At 42.2% G+C, this 22,615-nt stretch overlaps 1 protein-coding gene across 1 annotated transcript in view; it reads left to right on the top strand.

Moving 5' to 3' along the window:
- Positions 1-22,615, top strand: part of LOC128652811 (V-set domain-containing T-cell activation inhibitor 1-like) — a 178,335-nt gene that overhangs the window by 136,138 nt on the left and 19,582 nt on the right. The window contains exons 4-5 of the mRNA XM_053705762.1: positions 8,538-8,801; positions 17,509-17,658. Coding sequence (XP_053561737.1) covers positions 8,538-8,801; positions 17,509-17,630 — 386 coding nt within the window. The 3' untranslated portion in view covers positions 17,631-17,658. The remainder of the gene's footprint in view (positions 1-8,537; positions 8,802-17,508; positions 17,659-22,615) is intronic.

Raw genomic sequence — 22,615 nt, 5'->3', positions numbered from 1 at the left:
CTCATGCTGTACCCAAGTCATTGCATTGATCACATTCCCTTACTATGGTGAAGTGAGCCTCATGCTGTACCCAAGTCATTGCATTGATCACATTCCCTTACTATGGTGAAGTGAGCCTCATGCTGTACCCAAGTCATTGCATTGATCACATTCCCTTACTATGGTGAAGTGCAGCCTCATGCTGTACCCAAGTCATTGCATTGATCACATTCCCTTACTATGGTGAAGTGAGCCTCATGCTGTACCCAAGTCATTGCACTGATCACATTCCCTTACTATGGTGAAGTCAGCCTCATGCTGTACCCAAGTCATTGCACTGATCACATTCCCTTACTATGGTGAAGTCAGCCTCATGCTGTACCCAAGTCATTGCATTGATCACATTCCCTTACTATGGTGAAGTGAGCCTCATGCTGTACCCAAGTCATTGCATTGATCACATTCCCTTACTATGGTGAAGTGAGCCTCATGCTGTACCCAAGTCATTGCACTGATCACATTCCCTTACTATGGTGAAGTGAGCCTCATGCTGTACCCAAGTCATTGCATTGATCACATTCCCTTACGATGGTGAAGTGAGCCTCATGCTGTACCCAAGTCATTGCATTGATCACATTCCCTTACTATGGTGAAGTGAGCCTCATGCTGTACCCAAGTCATTGCATTGATCACATTCCCTTACTATGGTGAAGTCAGCCTCATGCTGTACCCAAGTCATTGCACTGATCACATTCCCTTACTATGGTGAAGTGAGCCTCATGCTGTACCCAAGTCATTGCATTGATCACATTCCCTTACTATGGTGAAGTGAGCCTCATGCTGTACCCAAGTCATTGCATTGATCACATTCCCTTACTATGGTGAAGTGAGCCTCATGCTGTACCCAAGTCATTGCACTGATCACATTCCCTTACTATGGTGAAGTGAGCCTCATGCTGTACCCAAGTCATTGCACTGATCACATTCCCTTACTATGGTGAAGTGAGCCTCATGCTGTACCCAAGTCATTGCATTGATCACATTCCCTTACTATGGTGAAGTGAGCCTCATGCTGTACCCAAGTCATTGCATTGATCACATTCCCTTACTATGGTGAAGTGAGCCTCATGCTGTACCCAAGTCATTGCATTGATCACATTCCCTTACTATGGTGAAGTGAGCCTCATGCTGTACCCAAGTCATTGCATTGATCACATTCCCTTACTATGGTGAAGTCAGCCTCATGCTGTACCCAAGTCATTGCATTGATCACATTCCCTTACTATGGTGAAGTGAGCCTCATGCTGTACCCAAGTCATTGCATTGATCACATTCCCTTACTATGGTGAAGTGAGCCTCATGCTGTACCCAAGTCATTGCATTGATCACATTCCCTTACTATGGTGAAGTGAGCCTCATGCTGTACCCAAGTCATTGCATTGATCACCTTCCCTTACTATGGTGAAGTGAGCCTCATGCTGTACCCAAGTCATTGCATTGATCACATTCCCTTACTATGGTGAAGTGAGCCTCATGCTGTACCCCAAGTCATTGCATTGATCACATTCCCTTACTATTGTGAAGTGAGCCTCATCGCTGTACCCAAGTCATTGCATTGATCACATTCCTTACTATGGTGAAGTGAGCCTCATGCTGTACCCAAGTCATTGCACTTGATCACATTCCCTTACTATGGTGAAGTCAGCCTCATGCTGTACCCAAGTCATTGCATCTGATCACATTCCCTTACTATGGTGAAGTCAGCCTCATGCTGGACCCAAGGTCATTGCACTGATACATTCCCTTACTATGGTGAAGTGAGCCTCATGCTGTACCCAAAGTCTTTGCATTGATCACATTCCCTTACTATGGTGAAGTGAGCCTCATGCTGTACCCAAGTCATTGCATTGATCACATTCCCTTACTATGGTGAAGTGAGCCTCATTGCTGTACCCAAGTCATTGCACTGATCACATTCCCTTACTATGGTGAAGTGAGCCTCATGCTGTACCCAAGTCATTGCCACCTGATCACATTCCCTTACTATGGTGAAGTGAGCCTCATGCTGTACCCAAGTCATTGCATTGATCACATTCCCTTACTATGGTGAAGTCAGCCTCATGCTGTACCCAAGTCATTGCATTGATCACATTCCCTTACTATGGTGAAGTCAGCCTCATGCTGTACCCAAGTCATTGCATTGATCACATTCCCTTACTATGGTGAAGTCAGCCTCATGCTGTACCCAAGTCATTGCACTGATCACATTCCCTTACTATGGTGAAGTGAGCCTCATGCTGTACCCAAGTCATTGCATTGATCACATTCCCTTACTATGGTGAAGTGAGCCTCATGCTGTACCCAAGTCATTGCATTGATCACATTCCCTTACTATGGTGAAGTCAGCCTCATGCTGTACCCAAGTCATTGCACTGATCACCTTCCCTTACTATGGTGAAGTGAGCCTCATGCTGTACCCAAGTCATTGCATTGATCACATTCCCTTACTATGGTGAAGTCAGCCTCATGCTGTACCCAAGTCATTGCATTGATCACATTCCCTTACTATGGTGAAGTCAGCCTCATGCTGTACCCAAGTCATTGCATTGATCACATTCCCTTACTATGGTGAAGTGAGCCTCATGCTGTACCCAAGTCATTGCACTGATCACATTCCCTTACTATGGTGAAGTGAGCCTCATGCTGTACCCAAGTCATTGCATTGATCACATTCCCTTACTATGGTGAAGTGAGCCTCATGCTGTACCCAAGTCATTGCATTGATCACATTCCCTTACTATGGTGAAGTGAGCCTCATGCTGTACCCAAGTCATTGCACTGATCACATTCCCTTACTATGGTGAAGTGAGCCTCATGCTGTACCCAAGTCATTGCACTGATCACATTCCCTTACTATGGTGAAGTGAGCCTCATGCTGTACCCAAGTCATTGCACTGATCACATTCCCTTACTATGGTGAAGTCAGCCTCATGCTGTACCCAAGTCATTGCACTGATCACATTCCCTTACTATGGTGAAGTCAGCCTCATGCTGTACCCAAGTCATTGCACTGATCACATTCCCTTACTATGGTGAAGTGAGCCTCATGCTGTACCCAAGTCATTGCATTGATCACATTCCCTTACTATGGTGAAGTGAGCCTCATGCTGTACCCAAGTCATTGCATTGATCACATTCCCTTACTATGGTGAAGTGAGCCTCATGCTGTACCCAAGTCATTGCATTGATCACATTCCCTTACTATGGTGAAGTGCGCCTCATGCTGTACCCAAGTCATTGCATTGATCACATTCCCTTACTATGGTGAAGTGAGCCTCATGCTGTACCCAAGTCATTGCATTGATCACATTCCCTTACTATGGTGAAGTGAGCCTCATGCTGTACCCAAGTCATTGCATTGATCACATTCCCTTACTATGGTGAAGTCAGCCTCATGCTGTACCCAAGTCATTGCATTGATCACATTCCCTTACTATGGTGAAGTGAGCCTCATGCTGTACCCAAGTCATTGCATTGATCACATTCCCTTACTATGGTGAAGTCAGCCTCATGCTGTACCCAAGTCATTGCACTTGCCGCTATGGTGAAGTGAGCCTCATGCTGTACCCAAGTCATTGCATTGATCACATTCCCTTACTATGGTGAAGTGAGCCTCATGCTGTACCCAAGTCATTGCATTGATCACATTCCCTTACTATGGTGAAGTGAGCCTCATGCTGTACCCAAGTCATTGCACTGATCACATTCCCTTACTATGGTGGAAGTGAGCCTCATGCTGTACCCAAGTCATTGCATTGATCACATTCCCTTACTATGGTGAAGTGAGCCTCATGCTGTACCCAAGTCATTGCATTGATCACATTCCCTTACTATGGTGAAAGTCAGCCTCATGCTGTACCCAAGTCATTGCATTGATCACATTCCCTTACTATGGTGAAGTCAGCCTCATGCTGTACCCAAGTCATTGCACTGATCACATTCCCTTACTATGGTGAAGTGAGCCTCATGCTGTACCCAAGTCATTGCATTGATCACATTCCCTTACTATGGTGAAGTGAGCCTCATGCTGTACCCAAGTCATTGCATTGATCACATTCCCTTACTATGGTGAAGTGAGCCTCATGCTGTACCCAAGTCATTGCACTGATCACATTCCCTTACTATGGTGAAGTGAGCCTCATGCTGTACCCAAGTCATTGCATTGATCACATTCCCTTACTATGGTGAAGTGAGCCTCATGCTGTACCCAAGTCATTGCATTGATCACATTCCCTTACTATGGTGAAGTCAGCCTCATGCTGTACCCAAGTCATTGCACTGATCACATTCCCTTACTATGGTGAAGTGAGCCTCATGCTGTACCCAAGTCATTGCATTGATCACATTCCCTTACTATGGTGAAGTCAGCCTCATGCTGTACCCAAGTCATTGCATTGATCACATTCCCTTACTATGGTGAAGTCAGCCTCATGCTGTACCCAAGTCATTGCATTGATCACATTCCCTTACTATGGTGAAGTGAGCCTCATGCTGTACCCAAGTCATTGCACTGATCACATTCCCTTACTATGGTGAAGTGAGCCTCATGCTGTACCCAAGTCATTGCATTGATCACATTCCCTTACTATGGTGAAGTGAGCCTCATGCTGTACCCAAGTCATTGCACTGATCACATTCCCTTACTATGGTGAAGTGAGCCTCATGCTGTACCCAAGTCATTGCATTGATCACATTCCCTTACTATGGTGAAGTGAGCCTCATGCTGTACCCAAGTCATTGCATTGATCACATTCCCTTACTATGGTGAAGTCAGCCTCATGCTGTACCCAAGTCATTGCATTGATCACATTCCCTTACTATGGTGAAGTGAGCCTCATGCTGTACCCAAGTCATTGCATTGATCACATTCCCTTACTATGGTGAAGTCAGCCTCATGCTGTACCCAAGTCATTGCACTGATCACATTCCCTTACTACGGTGAAGTGAGCCTCATGCTGTACCCAAGTCATTGCACTGATCACATTCCCTTACTATGGTGAAGTCAGCCTCATGCTGTACCCAAGTCATTGCACTGATCACATTCCCTTACTATGGTGAAGTGAGCCTCATGCTGTACCCAAGTCATTGCATTGATCACATTCCCTTACTATGGTGAAGTGAGCCTCATGCTGTACCCAAGTCATTGCATTGATCACATTCCCTTACTATGGTGAAGTGAGCCTCATGCTGTACCCAAGTCATTGCATTGATCACATTCCCTTACTATGGTGAAGTGAGCCTCATGCTGTACCCAAGTCATTGCACTGATCACATTCCCTTACTATGGTGAAGTGAGCCTCATGCTGTACCCAAGTCATTGCATTGATCATATTCCCTTACTATGGTGAAGTGAGCCTCATGCTGTACCCAAGTCATTGCATTGATCACATTCCCTTACTATGGTGAAGTGAGCCTCATGCTGTACCCAAGTCATTGCATTGATCACATTGATCTTTGAGACGGCCATTACTCAAGAGAATCTACCGGAGAATTATTATACAAGTTGGCAGAAGTTAATTGATTGAGAAAACAGTGGTGCTATTTGAGTGTTGGCAAGCAAGGCTAGCTAAGGACAGTGGTTGGGTGATCTATAAGAGGTCTTATTAATGAGCCTTGGGCCTCTATGTATGAAGCAGTCTACTTACCTGCATTTGCCGGCCCAATACGCTTGCCTAATCTCGCCTACCATCGCCGCCGCGGACCTGAATACGTTCGCCAAAGTTATCAAAAAATCTGTCAAGAAGCCGCGCACCAAGTACAGAGCGATGAGCAGCGGACTGTTGTTAACTGACAGTCATCGATCTCGCTGCTCATCGGCTTCTTCGGTTCTTCGCAGCTTTTTTGATAGCCTGTCACTAAGCACCCACACTAAACTACACTGTTTTACTCCCTAAACCACCACTCCCGGAGCCCCCCACAACTAAATAAAGTTATTACCCCCTAAACCACCGCTCCTGGACCCCGCCGCAACTATAATAAATGTATAAACTGCTAAACCGCCGCTCCCGGACCCCGCCGCCACCTACTGTTAAACTTATTAACCCCTAAACCTAAGTCTAACACTAACACCCCCCTAACTTTAATATTATTTTAATAAATCAAAATAAAACTTACTATTATTAACTAAATTATTCCTATCTAAAACTAAATACCTATAAAATAAACCATAAGATAGCTACAATATAACTAATAATTATATTGTAGCTATTTTAGGATTTATATTTATTTTACAGGTAACTTTGTATTTATTTAACTAGGTACAATAGCTATTAAATAGTTATTAACTATTTAATAACAACCTAGCTAAAAGAAATCCTAACCTAAGTTACAATTAAACCTAACACTACACTATCATTAAATAAATTAAATAAATTACCTACAATTACCTAAAATTAAATTAAATAAACTAAACTATAGTGCAAAAACAAACAAACACTAAATTACAGAAAATAAAAAGAATTACAAGAAGTTTAAACTAATTACACCTAATCTAAGCCCCCTAATAAAATAATAAAGCCCCCCAAAATAAAAAAATGCCCTACCCTATTCTAAATTACCAAGTAACCAGCTCTTTTACCAGCCCTTAAAAAGGCTTTTTGCGGAGCATTGCCCCAAAGTAATCAGCTCTTTTACCTGTAAAAAAAAATACAACCCCCCCAACATTAAAACCCACCACCCACATACCCCTACTCTAACCCACCCAAACCCCCCTTAAAAAAACCTAATGCTAACCCCCTGAAGATCACCCTAGCTGGAGCCGTATTCATCCATGGTGCGCAGAGGAGGTCCTTCATCCGGTAGAAGTCTTCATCCAGGCGGCGTCTTCAATCTTCATCCATCCGGAGCGGAGCGGAGCTATCTTCAAAGGAGCCGACACGGAGCCATCCTCTTCAACCGACGACTGAACGATGAATGAAGGTTCCTTTAAGGGACGTCATTCAAGAATAGGTTAATTGGCTAATCCAATCAGCCAATCGGATTGAGCTTGCATTCTATTGGCTGTTCCAATCAGAGCTGGTTACTTGGTAATTTAGAATAGGGTAGGGCATTTTTTTATTTTGGGGGGCTTTATTATTTTATTAGGGGGCTTAGATTAGGTGTAATTAGTTTAAACTTCTTGTAATTCTTTTTTATTTTCTGTAATTTAGTATTTGCTTTTTTGTACTATAGTTTAGTTTATTTAATTTAATTTTAGGTAATTGTAGGTAATTTATTTAATTTATTTAATTTATTTAATGATAGTGTAGTGTTAGGTTTAATTGTAATTTTGTTAGGGGATTAGATTAGGTGTAATTAGTTTAACAATCTTGTAATTTCTTTATTATTTTCTGTAATTTAGTGGGGGTTTTTTTGCACTTTAGATCATTTTAATTGTAATTAATTGTATTTAATTTAGGTAATTAATTTAATTATAGTGTAGTGTTAGGTGTAATTGTAACTTAAGTTAGGATTTATTTTACAGGTAATTTTGTACTTATTTTAGCTAGGTAGTTATTAAATAGTTAATAACTATTTAATAACTATTGTACCTAGTTAAAATAAATACAAAGTTGCCTGTAAAATAAAAATAAATCCTAAAATAGCTACAATATAATTATTAGTTATATTGTAGCTATCTTAGGGTTTATTTTACAGGTAAGTATTTAGTTTTAAATAGGAATAATTTAGTTAATACAAGTAATATTATTTAGATTTATTAAAATAATATTTAAGTTAGGGGGGTTAGGGTTAGTGTTAGACTTAGGTTTATGGGTTAATAATTTTAATATAGGTGGCGGTGGTATAGGGGGGGCAGAATAGGGGTTAATAACTTTAATATAGGTTGCGGCGGGGTCCGGGAGCGGCGGTTTAGGGGTTTAACAATTAATTTAGTTGCGGCGGGGTCCGGGATCCGCAGGATAGGGGTTAATAAGTTTATGTAGGTGGCGGCGGTATAGGGGGCGGCAGATTAGGGGTTAATATGTATAATGTAGGTGGCGGCGGGGTCAGGGAGTGGCAGTTTAGGGGTTAACATGTTTAATATAGTTGCGGCGGGGTCCGGGAGCGGCGGTTTAGGGGGTAATACATTTATTTAGTTGCGGCGGTGTAGGGGGGGGGAGATTAGGGGTGTTTAGACTCGGGGTACATGTTAGGGTGTTAGGTGCAGACATCTCCCATAGGAATCAATGGGATATCGGGCAGCAGTGAACATGAGCTTTCGCTATGGTCAGACTCCCATTGATTCCTATGGGATCCCCTGCCTCGATCTGTGTCGGACTGAGACCGGCGGATCGTAGGTTACGTCACTAAATTCTACTTTTGCCAGGCAGTAGGGGTTGATAACTATGGCGAATCAGCCTCGCCACAAATACGCTGCAGAATTCCAGCGTATTTGCGGTTGACAGCTTGATAACTAAAGGCCACGATGTGAACCAATAGTGCAAGTGGTATGTCAGTGAGTCTTTCTCCCTCTGCTGTGTACCATATAACTAATCTATATGTTTTTCTCATACTTTCAGCTTTCAGTCCCCTGTCTGTGACCAACACATCCCTCAAAACTCTGCACTGTGAGTCATCACAATGGTACCCACAGCCCAAGGTCACGTGGCTCAATGCCACCTCTGGGGAGACCATTGCCAATTCCAGCAGTACCACCTATGAGCCAGGACTTAATAGTATGGTGAAGGTGGTATCAGACCTTATAAATGTGTCTATGAACACACAGTATGCGTGTATCATACAGAACGAACTGGCCAAGGCTGAGGGGGATGCTCTGCTCACGGGTGAGTGACATGACATTAATGAAACTGTGTTAACAGACATGTGACAGGACACAGGTACAACTGTAATTATGTGTGTGTGGCATTCTTGAGAACCTGTATTTATATGTGCAATATATGAGAACGATACTTACATGTGTGAAATGACATAGTTGAAACCTTACATTCAGGTGTGTGACATGACGCATGTGAGACTGTATGTACAGGTGTGTGACATTACGCATGTGAGACGGTATGTACAGGTGTGTGACAAGACGATTGTGAGACGGTATGTACAGGTGTGTTACATGATTCATTTGAGGCGGTATGTACAGGTATGTGACATGATACATGTGATTCTGTATGTACAGGTGTGTGATATAATACATGTGAGACTGTATGTACAGATGTGGGACATGATACATTTGAGACTGTATGTACAGGTGTGTGACATGATGTATGTGAGGCTGTATGTACAGGTGTGTGACATGACAATTGTGAGACGGTATGTACAGGTGTGTGACATGATGTATGTGAGGCTGTATGTACAGGTGTGTGACATGATACATGTGATTCTGTATGTACAGGTGTGTGATATAATACATGTGAGACTGTATGTACAGATGTGGGACATGATACATTTGAGACTGTATGTACAGGTGTGTGACATGATGTATGTGAGGCTGTATGTACAGGTGTGTGACATGACAATTGTGAGACGGTATGTACAGGTGTGTGACATGATACAAGTGAGACTGTATGTACAGGTGTGTGACATGATACATGTGAGACTGTATGTACAGGTGTGTGACATGATACATGTGAGACTGTTTGTACAGGTGTGTGACATGATACATGTGAGACTGTTTGTACAGGTATGTGACATGATGTATGTGAGGCTGTATGTACAGGTGTGTGACATGATACATGTGAGGCTGTATGTACAGGTGTGTGACATGATACATGTGAGGCTGTATGTACAGGTGTGTGACATGATACATGTGAGGCTGTATGTACAGGTGTGGGACATGATACATGTGAGACTGTATGTACAGGTGTGTGACATGATACATGTGAGACTGTTTGTACAGGTATGTGACATGATGTATGTGAGGCTGTATGTACAGGTGTGTAACAGGATACTTGTAAATCTATATGTACAGGTGTGTGATATAATACATGTGAGGCTCTGTGTACAAGTGTGTGATATAATACATGTGAGGCTCTATGTACAGGTGTGTTATATAATACATGTGAGGCTGTATGTACAGGTGTGTGACATGATGTATGTGAGGCTGTATGTACAGGTGTGTGACATGATGTATGTGAGGCTGTATGTACAGGTGTGTGACATGATACATGTGAGGCTGTATGTACAGGTGTGTGACATGATACATGTGAGACTGTATGTACAGGTGTGTGACATGATGTATGTGAGGCTGTATGTACAGGTGTGTGACATGATACATGTGAGGCTGTATGTACAGGTGTGTGACATGATACATGTGAGACTGTATGTACAGGTGTGTGACATGATACTTGTAAATCTGTATGTACAGGTGTGTGACATGATACATGTGAGACTGTATGTACAGGTGTGTGACATGATACATGTGAGGCTGTATGTACAGGTGTGTGACATGATACATGTGAGGCTTTATGTACAGGTGTGTGATATAATACATGTGAGGCTGTATGTACAGGTGTGTGATATTATACATGTGAGGCTGTATGTACAGGTGTGTGACATGATACATGTGAGGCTGTATGTACAGGTGTGTGATATAATACATGTGAGGCTGTATGTACAGGTGTGTGATATTATACATGTGAGGCTGTATGTACAGGTGTGTGACATAATACATGTGAGGCTGTATGTACAGGTGTGTGATATGATATATGTGAGGCTGTATGTACAGGTGTGTGACATGATACATGTGAGGCTGTATGTACAAGTGTGTGATATAATACATGTGAGGCTGTATGTACAGGTGTGTGACATGATACATGTGAGACTGTATGTACAGGTGTGTGACATGATACATGTGAGACTGTATGTACAGGTGTGTGACATGACGATTGTGAGACGGTATGTACAGGTGTGTGACATAATACATGTGAGGCTGTATGTACAGGTGTGTGACATGATACATGTGAGGCTGTATGTACAGGTGTGTGATATAATACATGTGAGGCTGTATGTACAGGTGTGTGATATTATACATGTGAGGCTGTATGTACAGGTGTGTGACATAATACATGTGAGGCTGTATGTACAGGTGTGTGATATGATATATGTGAGGCTGTATGTACAGGTGTGTGACATGATACATGTGAGGCTGTATGTACAAGTGTGTGATATAATACATGTGAGGCTGTATGTACAGGTGTGTGACATGATGTATGTGAGGCTGTATGTACATGTGTGTGATATAATACATGTGAGGCTGTATGTACAGGTGTGTGACATGATACATGTGAGACTGTATGTACAGGTGTGTGACATGATACTTGTAAATCTGTATGTACAGGTGTGTGACATGATACTTGTAAATCTGTATCTACAGGTGTGTGACATGATACTTGTAAATCTGTATGTACAGGTGTGTGACATGATACTTGTAAATCTGTATGTACAGGTGTGTGACATGATACATGTGAGACTGTATGTACAGGTGTGTGACATGACGATTGTGAGACGGTATGTACAGGTGTGTGACATGATACATGTGAGGCTGTATGTACAGGTGTGTGACATAATACATGTGAGGCTGTATGTACAGGTGTGTGACATGATACATGTGAGGCTGTATGTACATGTGTGTGACATAATACATGTGAGGCTGTATGTACAGGTGTGTGATATAATACATGTGAGGCTGTATGTACAGGTGTGTGACATGATACTTGTAAATCTGTATGTACAGGTGTGTGATATAATACATGTGAGGCTGTATGTACAGGTGTGTGACATGATACATGTGAGACTGTATGTACAGGTGTGTGACATGATACTTGTAAATCTGTATGTACATGTGTGTGACATAATACATGTGAGGCTGTATGTACAGGTGTGTGATATTATACATGTGAGGCTGTATGTACAGGTGTGTGACATGATACATGTGAGGCTGTATGTACAGGTGTGTGACATGATTAATGTGAGACTGTATGTACAGGTGTGTGATATGATACATGTGAGGCTGTATGTACAAGTGTGTGATATAATACATGTGAGGCTGTATGTACAGGTGTGTGACATGATACATGTGAGACTGTATGTACAGGTGTGTGACATGATACATGTGAGGCTGTATGTACAGGTGTGTGACATGATACATGTGAGGCTGTATGTACAGGTGTGTGACATGATACATGTGAGGCTGTATGTACAAGTGTGTGATATGATACATGTGAGGCTGTATGTACATGTGTGTGACATAATACATGTGAGGCTGTATGTACAGGTGTGTGACATAATACATGTGAGGCTGTATGCACATGTGTGTGATATAATACATGTGAGGCTGTATGTACAGGTGTGTGACATGATACATGTGAGGCTGTATGTACAGGTGTGTGACATGATACTTGTAAATCTGTATGTACAGGTGTGTGACATAATGCATGTGAAACTGTAAGTATATGACATATAAGGAGCACTACGAGGGGTGTGCAGTGGAATAAAGAGACATTATACTGCCATGCAGATAGGGTTACCAGGTGTCCAGTGTTTAACCAGACAGGCAAAGTATTTTAACAGTCTGTCCAGTAAAATCTGTACAGAAATACTGGACACTTAAATGTCCAGTATTTTGAAAGACCCCTGTCAACTAAAAGTAAAGGTCCTTCTAGACCTTTATGCATTAGAAATATGGCTCAAAAAGTAGTTACACTGTGCATTTTCTATTATATGTGTTACTGGCAACCATGGGGGTGTTCAATCAATGCTGGGTGTGTACCTCTAGCGGCCAAGGGGTTCACATCACTGCTCTGCACATGTGTTACTGGCAACCATGGGGGTGTTCAATCAATGCTGGGTGTGTACCTCTAGCAGCCAAGGGGTCACATCACTGCTCTGCACATGTGTTACTGGCAACCAAGGGTATAAAATGACTACTTTGTTGTGAAAAATAAATGTGGTGGGATCAAGGGTGGAGCCTAAGGTTGAGCTTTTGTGGAGAACCCAGCTATGTCCCATATTCAATCCCCTATAGGTTGTCCGATATTTTTATGCAGCACAGCTGGCAACCCTACATGCAGAGGGAATAAAGAGACATCCCATATGCCATTTTATAAGGATAAGGTGCCCACCACAGGGTGTGTCTCCGTGTCGGAGAACTACATTTACAGGTGGGCAATATAATTAACAAACATTACAGTGTACAATGTATAGGGATTTCAGTGTCACAGGATTCACTAAGAGGGTTCTCCAGTCTCTCCAGTCCCTATGCCAGGGAAGACAATGAAGCTAGTGAGGCTGAGGAGACCTTTGAATGACTTTAGCAGACCCTGTAGTGTACAGAGTTAATACACTCACATGTGCTATTAAGGCAGATGGCACTTACAGCTGAGGGTTATCAATAGATGATAACGTGTGTATGTTTTGTGTATTTAGAGCAGCAAGCTGAAAATCTGGCCTGTTGAGGAGGCCTGAAGACATGTTTGAAAATCAGTGCTCTAGCACAATCTAATCAATGTTTTTATGCGTTAATGTTTTTAAATAGAAATACTTGAAATTTCTATTATTCACTTATTTTAGGTGTGTATCTTTTTAATTGTGTGTGCATATATACTGTATGTGTATATATATTAAATAGTCATCAAAACAGTAAAGCGCTTAAATAAGGGATATTATTAATCCTAACAAATACGCTATATTTGATGATATAAACTGCAAGAGTATCCGTCATGAACATATTGCATACTCCATATGTTGTATCTGAAGTTGCAGCTACTAGGAGAACCAGTCAAAACAAAAGGCAAACCAAAGAATAAAGGGGACTATGGTAAAGAAAGAAGAAACAGAAAAGAGAAACCAAAATAGGAAAGCCAACATATAGAAAGGGAATTTAAAGGGATATTTAAAGGGACACCACAAGACATAGTGCACACAATTACAGCCAATAAGCATAACTCAGGCCCAACAGGATATAGGCACTAAAAAAGGTGTGCCATTCTAATTTAGTATTAAGTCCCTTCGGGATAAGAGTGTCCAACTCATATGTCCATTTTGTTTCCTTCTGTAGAAGTATTTTATTCCTATCACCTCCTCTTTTTAGCATTGATACATAGTCGATGATGAAATATCTCAGGTCGACTATGTTATGTCCAAATTGCTGGAAGTAACGTGCCACCGGCTCTTCTGACTCCCCTTTCTTGATGGCCTGGAATATGGCGCTACAATGGTTTGACATACAAATTCTCAAATCATCACTCGTTTTGCCAACATAAAATAAACTGTATGGACAGTGGAGCAAATAGACAACATAGGGGTGGTGCAGGTTACCCTATGTTTAAGGTGGTAACGTTTCTTATGCTTGGGATGATTAAAAAACCATCCAGTAAGCACTCCGTTGCATGTTGTGCAACCACTGCAACAATAGCACCCAGGTTTCAATACTTGTCTTCCTAGCCAATATTTGGAGTAGCAGTGAACTGGGTCCATCATCTGTAGACTATCCTTCAGCGATGTACCCTTCCTATAACCTAGACATGGTACGTCCATATTCTTAAAGGGTAGTGTTTCATCACTTTGTAGGATGCTCCAGTTATCTCTCAGCTGCATATGTTGTGGTGAATCTTAGTCTTTTCTTGCACTCTTGATTTAAGATTTTATTTTCTTTAATAGAGGCTAGTTCCATCTGCTGTTTCAAAGCCCAGTTCTTAAAACCTCTTGCTCTGAAATTCTGCTGCTTTTCTTTCTGCTGTATAGAGGCCACCTCTTTGGTGTTATTTCTTATTTCCCTCATAAACTGTGACTTTAGGAGTGCCTATTTAAGAGCCGGGGGATGGCAGCTTGATGCCTCAAGTAGAGAGTTCTTATCAGTTGTTTTTTTATATAGGGGCCTATTTATCAATCTCCATATGAAGCTTGATGTTTCGTGTTTCCGGCGAGCCTTCAGGCTCGCCCGAAACAGAAGTTATGAAGCAGCGGTCTAAAGACCGCTGCTCCATAACCTGTCTGCCTGCTCTGAGGCGGCGGACAGAAATCAACCCGATTGAATACAATCGGGTTGATTGAAACCCCCTGCTAGCGGCCAATTGGCCGTGAATCTGCAGGGGGCGGCATTGCACAAGCAGTTCACTAGAACTGCTGGTGCAATGATAAATGCAGAGAGCCTATGCTGTCGGCATTTATCGATGTGCAGAGGACATGATCTGCAATATCGGATAATGTCCGCTCGCACCATAATAAATAGGCCCCATAGTGTAGTCTGAAGCATACCATTCCCCTTGTAGATTTTCAAGTCAAGGAATTCAATATCTTGTTTATTTCAATTTTGTTTATTCCAATTTTGAATTTCAATGACTCATGTTGTTGGTTAAGCTCAGCAAACCATGTTTGTAGGGATGTTGGGTCTCCTCTCCACACTATTAGAAGGTCATCGATGTATCTTATGTACATGATCCCACTAGGGTTCTTGAAGACATTTGTTTAATTCCTTTTCAAAGTTGTTTATAAATAGGTTTGCATAGGATGGAGCCACACTGGAACCCATCGCGGTCCCTGTTAACTGAAGATAATACTGCTTTAACAAATGAAAAGTTTTTTCTCAGACAATTTTCCAGTAGATTTACTATAAACTCGGTTGGTGGTACTACATATGGGCATTTCTGCAAATGTCTTTGTACCGACTCTATCCCTTCTCCATGTGGGATGACTGTATATAAGCTTGTAACGTCTAACGTTACAAGCAAATCATCATTTTCAATAGGTCCCAAAGCTCTTAGTAATGTGATCAGATTGCCAGCATCTTTCACATAACTGGCCATATGCTGCACAAGTATGTTATCAACATAGTATGCTAATGGTTGCAATAATGAGTCCATTGCTGCCACAATGGGCCATCCTGGTGGCTCCTTGAGGTCCTTATGCACCTTAGGCAAGGTGTAGAAGACGGGGACTTTTGGGTATTCGACTTGTAAATAATCAAACGTCTGCTTGTCAATCCATTCCATTTCCAAGGCTTCAGTTAGTATGGCATAAATTTCCCTTTTAAATTGTACATTTGGGTTATTTGGGAGCTTACGATATGTGGTAGTGTCGCTTAGCTGGTTAAGAATTTTCCTCTGGTAATATGAGTAGTCTAGAATGACTACTGCACCGCCTTTGTCAGCTCTCCTTGTGGCTATAGTCTCATCTTTTAAGTCTTACCAAGTCTTGTAAGGGCTTCTCTTTCTTTTTTCGTGAGGTTAAGTTTAGCCTGTTGTTTCTGATCTATTGTAAACTCAAACAGGTCTTTCTCTAGTTTATGGCAAAATGTTTTGATAGTAGTATTTGTACTGACAGGATCAAATTTCCCTTTCTTTTTGAATGTACTGTATTCCCCTAGATTAGGCTCAAAATGCTCCTTTAATTTCAAGATATGTTGAAATCGAAGAATATAGATATGCAAGTCAAACTTTTCTGTATAATTGGTTGGTACAAATGAAAGGCCTTTTTGTAACAATGTTACCTCCTCTGGGGTCAATATTCTGTTACTGATGTTAATCACCAGATTGTTCTCTATTAACGTCTCTTCTGGCGTGGTGATCTGCCCCTCATGGTTGCCCCTCTTCTTATGCTGCACCTGTATCCTGTGTATTCTGGGGGTTATCCGAATCGGTCCCAGATCCTGAACTGTCTACAGTGGTCAGATTATATGGCCTTCTCACCCTAAACCATCTTGGACGGTATTTTCTCCACCTTTGCAGTTCTTCTGGCTTAAGTTGCCATTTATAACCTCTCTTCTTCCGATAGTCCTCTACATACAGGGCTTGACATTTCCAGTGGTCCAGGACAACTTAGAAATTGCAGCGGACAACTTAAAAATGTTTCTTTTACCTATCTTTAACATTGAGTGGACTACTAACTTTTTACCACTGGGATAGTATCTTTTAACCCCTGACTAATAAACTATAGTGATAATTTTCTACCCCTGTATGTATGTTTATATATGTGTGTATATAAAAATCTTCAATGTGAAGAACATAGGAATGTGAAGTATACAAGTATACCTAACGCACCTTCGGCTTTAGTGCAGTTGACCTAGCAGAGTGTCGGGTTAGCTCGTGAGCCATAATTAAAAAGGCTTTTGTACGCCCCCATTGAAGTCTTTGGGGCAAGGAAGTTAGCACAATATCTGAAACTTGTAGTTTGTGCGCTAATCTGGTCGTGCTAATTTAGTTATCACTAAAAAAAAGAAAATCAGCACACCACTTATAATCTGGGCCATAATTGGTGAGGTTTGGCGCTAAAAGTGGCCTATTCATTAGAGACCAAATCAAGAAAATGTAATAAAATAGGAGATCAACACAACCTGTGGCTGTTTCAGCATCAACAGAACCCATGTCCGAGACAAATAAAAAGTAATGTCCATTAAACCTTGACTAGATCTAGAACCAAGAAGTAAATAAGGGGGGTAAATCAGGGGTTATTAAGACAATTGGTGAATGAGGGACAGGGGAATATATAGATACTACTATATCTAATTGACACTCTGTCTATCTAATCCTCCCTCTTGTTCAGCTTCATCATTCACAGCACAGACCCGACTGGAGGAACTCAGCTCAGCATATAGCGTTACCTCTCCCCTCGTCCTGTCCTGTGTCCTGTCACTGGCATGTCTCTTTGTGCCCACCCTGCACTGAACATAGCGAGAATGCACCTACAGACCAGGTAATGAGTTATTAGGGGTATGTGTGCATCAGTATTAGGACACAGTGTAGGATAGTGAGTTATAAGGGGGATGTGTGCATCAGTATTAGGGCACAATATATGGTAACTAGTCCTAAAGTCTGTATTCACGGGCCATTTTTTGCAGTACAGCGGTCCCACCCATTGTTCTCTCTCTCCCCCTCTTGTTTGTGCTCTCTCCCCCTCTCTTTTGTGCTCTCTCCCCCTCTCTTTTGCGCTCTCTCCCTCTCTCTTTTGGGCTCTCTCTCGCTCCACCTCTCTTTTGCTCTCTCTCTCTCCCCCCCTCTCTTTTGCTCTCTCTCCCCCTCTCTTTTGTGCTCTCTCCCCCTCTATTTTGTGCTCTCTATCGCTCCACCTCTCTATTGCTCTCTCTCTCCCCCCTCTCATTTTCTCCCTCTCTTTTGCTTTCTATCCCCCCTCTCTTTTGCTCTCTCTCTCCCCCTGTCTTTTGTGCTCTCTCTTCCCCCTCTCTTTTATGCTCTCTATCTCCCCCCTCTCTTTAGCGTTCTCTCTATTTTGCGCTCTCTCTCTCCCCCTCCTCTTTTGCATGCTCTCTCTCCCCCTCTCTTTTGTGCTCTCTCTCCCTCTCTCTTTTGCGCTCTCTCTCTCTCCCCCCTCTCTTTTTCACTCTTTCTCCAGCCCTCTCTTTTGCACTCTCTCTCCCCCGTCTCTTTTGAGCTCTCTCTCCCCCCTCTCTTTTGCGCTCTCTCTCCCCCCTCTCTTTTGCGCTCTCTCTCTCCCCTTCTCTTTTGTGCTCTCTCTCCCCCCCCCCTCTCTTTTGCGCTCTCTCTCTCCCCCCTCTCTATTGCACTCTCTCTCTCCCCCCTCTTTTTTGCTCTATCTCTCTCCCCTATTTTTGCTCTCTTTCACCCCTCTCTTTTTCTCTTTCTCTCCATCCCTCTCTTTTGCTCTCTCTCTCCCCCCTCTCTTTTGCTCTGTCTCTCTCCCCTCTATTTTGCTCTCTCTCCATACCTCTCTTTTGCTCTCTCCCCCTCTCTATTGCTCTCTCTCCCCCCTCTATTTTGCTCTCTCTACCCCTCTCTTTTTCTCTCTCTTCCCCCTCTCTTTTGCTCTCTTTCCCCCCTCTCTTTTCCCTCTCTCTTCCCTCTATTTTGCTCTTTCCCCTCTCTTTCGCTCTCTCTCCCCCCTCTCTTTTGATCTTTCCCCTCTCTTTTGCTCTCTCTCCATCCCTCTCTTTTGCTCTCTCTCTTCCCCTCTCTATTGCTCTCTCTCCCCCTCTCTTTTGCTTTCTCAGTATCAGTATTAGGTACAGTGTAGGGTAATTAATTATTAGGGATATGTGTGCATCAGTATTAGGGCACAGTGGAGGGTAATGATATATTAGGGGTATGTGTGCATCAGTATTAGGGCACAGTGTAAGATAATGAGTTATTAGGGGTATGTGTGCATCAGTATTAGGTACAATGTAGGGTAATTAGTTATTAGGGGTATATGTGCATCAGTATTAGGCACAGTGTAGGGTAATTAGTTATTAGGGGTATATGTGCATCAGTATTAGGCACAGTGTAGGGTAATAAGTTATTAGGGGTATGTGTGCATCAGTATTAGGTACAGTGTAGGGTAATGGGTTATTAGAGGTATTTGTGCATCAGCATTAGGTACAATGTAGGGTAATGAGTTATTAGGAGTGTGTGCATCAGTATTAGGTACAGTGTAGAGTAATTAGTTATTAGGGGTATTGCTCTCTCTCCCCCTCTCTTTTGCGCTCTCTCTTCCCCCTCTCTTTTGCGTTCTCTCTCTCTCTTTTGAGCTCTCTCTCACTCCCCTCCTCTTTTGCGTGCTCTCTCTCCCCCTCTCTTTTGCGCTCCCTCTCCCCCTCTCTTTTGCGCTTTCTCTCTCTCCCCCCTCTCTTTTTCACTCTCTCCAGCTTTCTCTTTTGCGCTCTCCCTCCCCCTCTCTTTTGTACTCTCTCTCTCCCCCCCTCTCTTTTGTGCTCTCTCCCCCTCTGTTTTGCTCTCTCTCTCCCACCTCACTTTTGCGCTCTCTCTCCCCTCTCTTTTTCTCTGTCTCTCTCCCTTTTTTTGCTCTCTTTCATCCCTCTCTTTTTCTCTTTCTCTCCATCCCTCTCTTTTGCTCTCTCTCTCCCCCCTCTCTCCCCCCTCTCTTTTGCTCTGTCTCTCTCCCCTTTATTTTGCTCCCTCTCCATACCTCTCTTTTGCTCTCTCTCTCCCCTCTCTATTGCTCTCTCTCCCCCCTCTCTTTTGCTCTCTCACCCCTCTCTTTTTCTCTCTCTTCCCCCTCTCTTTTGCTCTCTTTCCCCCCTCTCTTTTGCTCTCTTTTCCCTCTATTTTGCTATTTCCCCCTCTCTTTTGCTCTCCCCCCTCTCTATTGCTCTTTGCCCTCTCTTTTGCTCTCTCTCCAACCCTCTATTTTGCTCTCTCTCTTCCCCTCTCTATTGCTCTCTCTCCCCCTCTCTTTTGCTCTCTCAATATCAGAATTAGGTACAGTGTAGGGTAATGAGTTATTAGGGGTATGTGTGCATCAGCATTAGGGTACAGTGTAGGGTAATGAGTTATTAGGGGTTTGTGTGCATCAGCATTAGGGTACAGTGTAGGGTAATGAGTTATTAGGGGTATGTGTGCATCAGCATTAGGGTACAGTTTAGTGTAAAGCGTTATTAGGGGTAAGTGTACATCAGTATTAGGTACAGTGTAGGGTAATGAGTTATTAGGGGTAAGTGTGCATCAGTATTAGGGTACAGTGTAGGGTAATGAGTTATTAGCAGTATGTGTGCATTACTATTAGGTACAGTTTAGTGTAATGAGTTATTAGGGGTTTGTGTGCATCAGCATTAGGGTACAGTGTAGGGTAATGAGTTATTAGGGGTATGTGTGCATCAGCATTAGGGTACAGTTTAGTGTAAAGCGTTATTAGGGGTAAGTGTACATCAGCATTAGGTACAGTGTAGGGTAATGAGATATTAGGGGTATGTGTGCATCAGTATTAGGTACAGTGTAGTGTAATGAGATATTAGGGGTATGTGTGCATCAGTATTAGGGTACAGTGTAGGGTAATAAGTTATTAGGGGTATGTGTGCATCAGTATTACCTACAGTGTAGGATAATGAGTTATTAGAGGTATGTGTTCATCAGTATTAGGGCTCAGTGTAGGGTAATGAGATATTAGGGGTATGTGTGCATCAATATTAGGGTACAGTGTAGTGTAATGAGTTATTAGGAGTATATGTGCATCAGTATTAGCTACAGTGTAGGGTAATGAGTTATTAGAGGTATGTGTTCATCAGTATTAGGTACAGTGTAGGGTAATAAGTTATTAGGGGTATGTGTGCATCAGTATTAGGTACAGTGTAGGGTAATGAGATATAAGGGGTATGTGTGCATCAGTATTAGGATACAGTGTAGGGTAATGAGTTATTAGGGGTATGTGTTCATCAGTATTAGGTACAGTGTAGGGTAATAAGTTATTAGGGGTATGTGTGCATCAGTATTAGGTACAGTGTAGGGTAATGAGATATTAGGGGTATGTGTGCATCAGTATTAGGGTACAGTGTAGTGTAATGAGATATAAGGGGTATGTGTGCATCAGTATTAGGGTACAATGTAGGGTAATGAGTTATTAGGGGTATGTGTACATCAGTATTAGGGTACAGTGTAGGGTAATGAGATATTAGAGGTATGTGTGCATCAGTATTAGCTACAGTGTATGGTAATGAGATATAAGGGGCATGTGTGCATCAGTATTAGGATACAGTGTAGGGTAATGAGTTATTAGGGGTATGTGTTCATCAGTATTAGGTACAGTGTAGGGTAATAAGTTATTAGGGGTATGTGTGCATCAGTATTAGGTACAGTGTAGGGTAATGAGATATTAGGGGTATGTGTGCATCAGTATTAGGGTACAGTGTAGTGTAATGAGATATAAGGGGTATGTGTGCATCAGTATTAGGGTACAATGTAGGGTAATGAGTTATTAGGGGTATGTGTACATCAGTATTAGGGTACAGTGTAGGGTAATGAGATATTAGAGGTATGTGTGCTTCAGTATTAGGGTACAGTGTAGGGTAATGAGATATTAAGGGTATGTGTGCATCAGTATTAGGGCACAGTGTAGGGTAATAAGTTATTAGGGGTATTTGTTCATCAGTATTATGGCACAGTGTAGGGTAATGAGATATTAGGGGTATGTGTGCATCAGTATTAGGGTACAGTGTAGTGTAATGAGTTATTAGGGGTATGTGTGCATCAGTATTAGAGTACAGTGTAGGGTAATGAGTTATTAGGGGTATGTATGCATCAGTATTAAGTACAGTGTAGGGTAATAAGTTATTAGGGGTATGTGTGCATCAGTATTAGGGTACAGTGTAGTGTAATAAGTTATTAGGGGTATGTGTGCATCAGTATTAGGTACAGTGTAGGGTAATAAGTTATTAGGGGTATGTGTGCATCAGTATTAGGGTACAATGTAGGGTAATGAGTTATTAGGGGTATGTGTGCATCAGTATTAGAGTACAGTGTAGGGTAATGAGTTATTAGAGGTATGTATGCATCAGTATTAAGTACAGTGTAGGGTAATGAGTTATTAGGGGTATGTGTGCATCAGCATTAGGGTACAGTGTAGTGTAATGAGTTATTAGGGGTATGTGTGCATCAGTATTAGAGTACAGTGTAGGGTAATGAGATATTAGGAGTGTGTGTGCATCAGTATTAGGGTACAGTGTAGGGTAATGAGATAAGGGGTAAGTGTGCATCAGTATTAGGGTACAGTGTAGTGTAATGAGTTATTAGGGGTATGTGTGCATCAGTATTAGAGTACAGTGTAGGGTAATGAGTTATTAGGGGTATGTGTGCATCAGTATTAGCTACAGTGTAGGGTAATGAGATATTAGGGGTATGTGTGCATCAGTATTAGGGTACAGTGTAGGGTAATGAGTTATTAGGGGTATGTGTGCATCAGTATT

Source organism: Bombina bombina, chromosome 3, assembly GCF_027579735.1.
Source record: "Bombina bombina isolate aBomBom1 chromosome 3, aBomBom1.pri, whole genome shotgun sequence".
NCBI classification, from domain to species: Eukaryota; Metazoa; Chordata; class Amphibia; order Anura; family Bombinatoridae; genus Bombina; species Bombina bombina.
The sequence above is the reverse complement of the archived record's forward strand: the minus strand, read 5'-3'. Positions and strand labels throughout refer to the sequence as shown.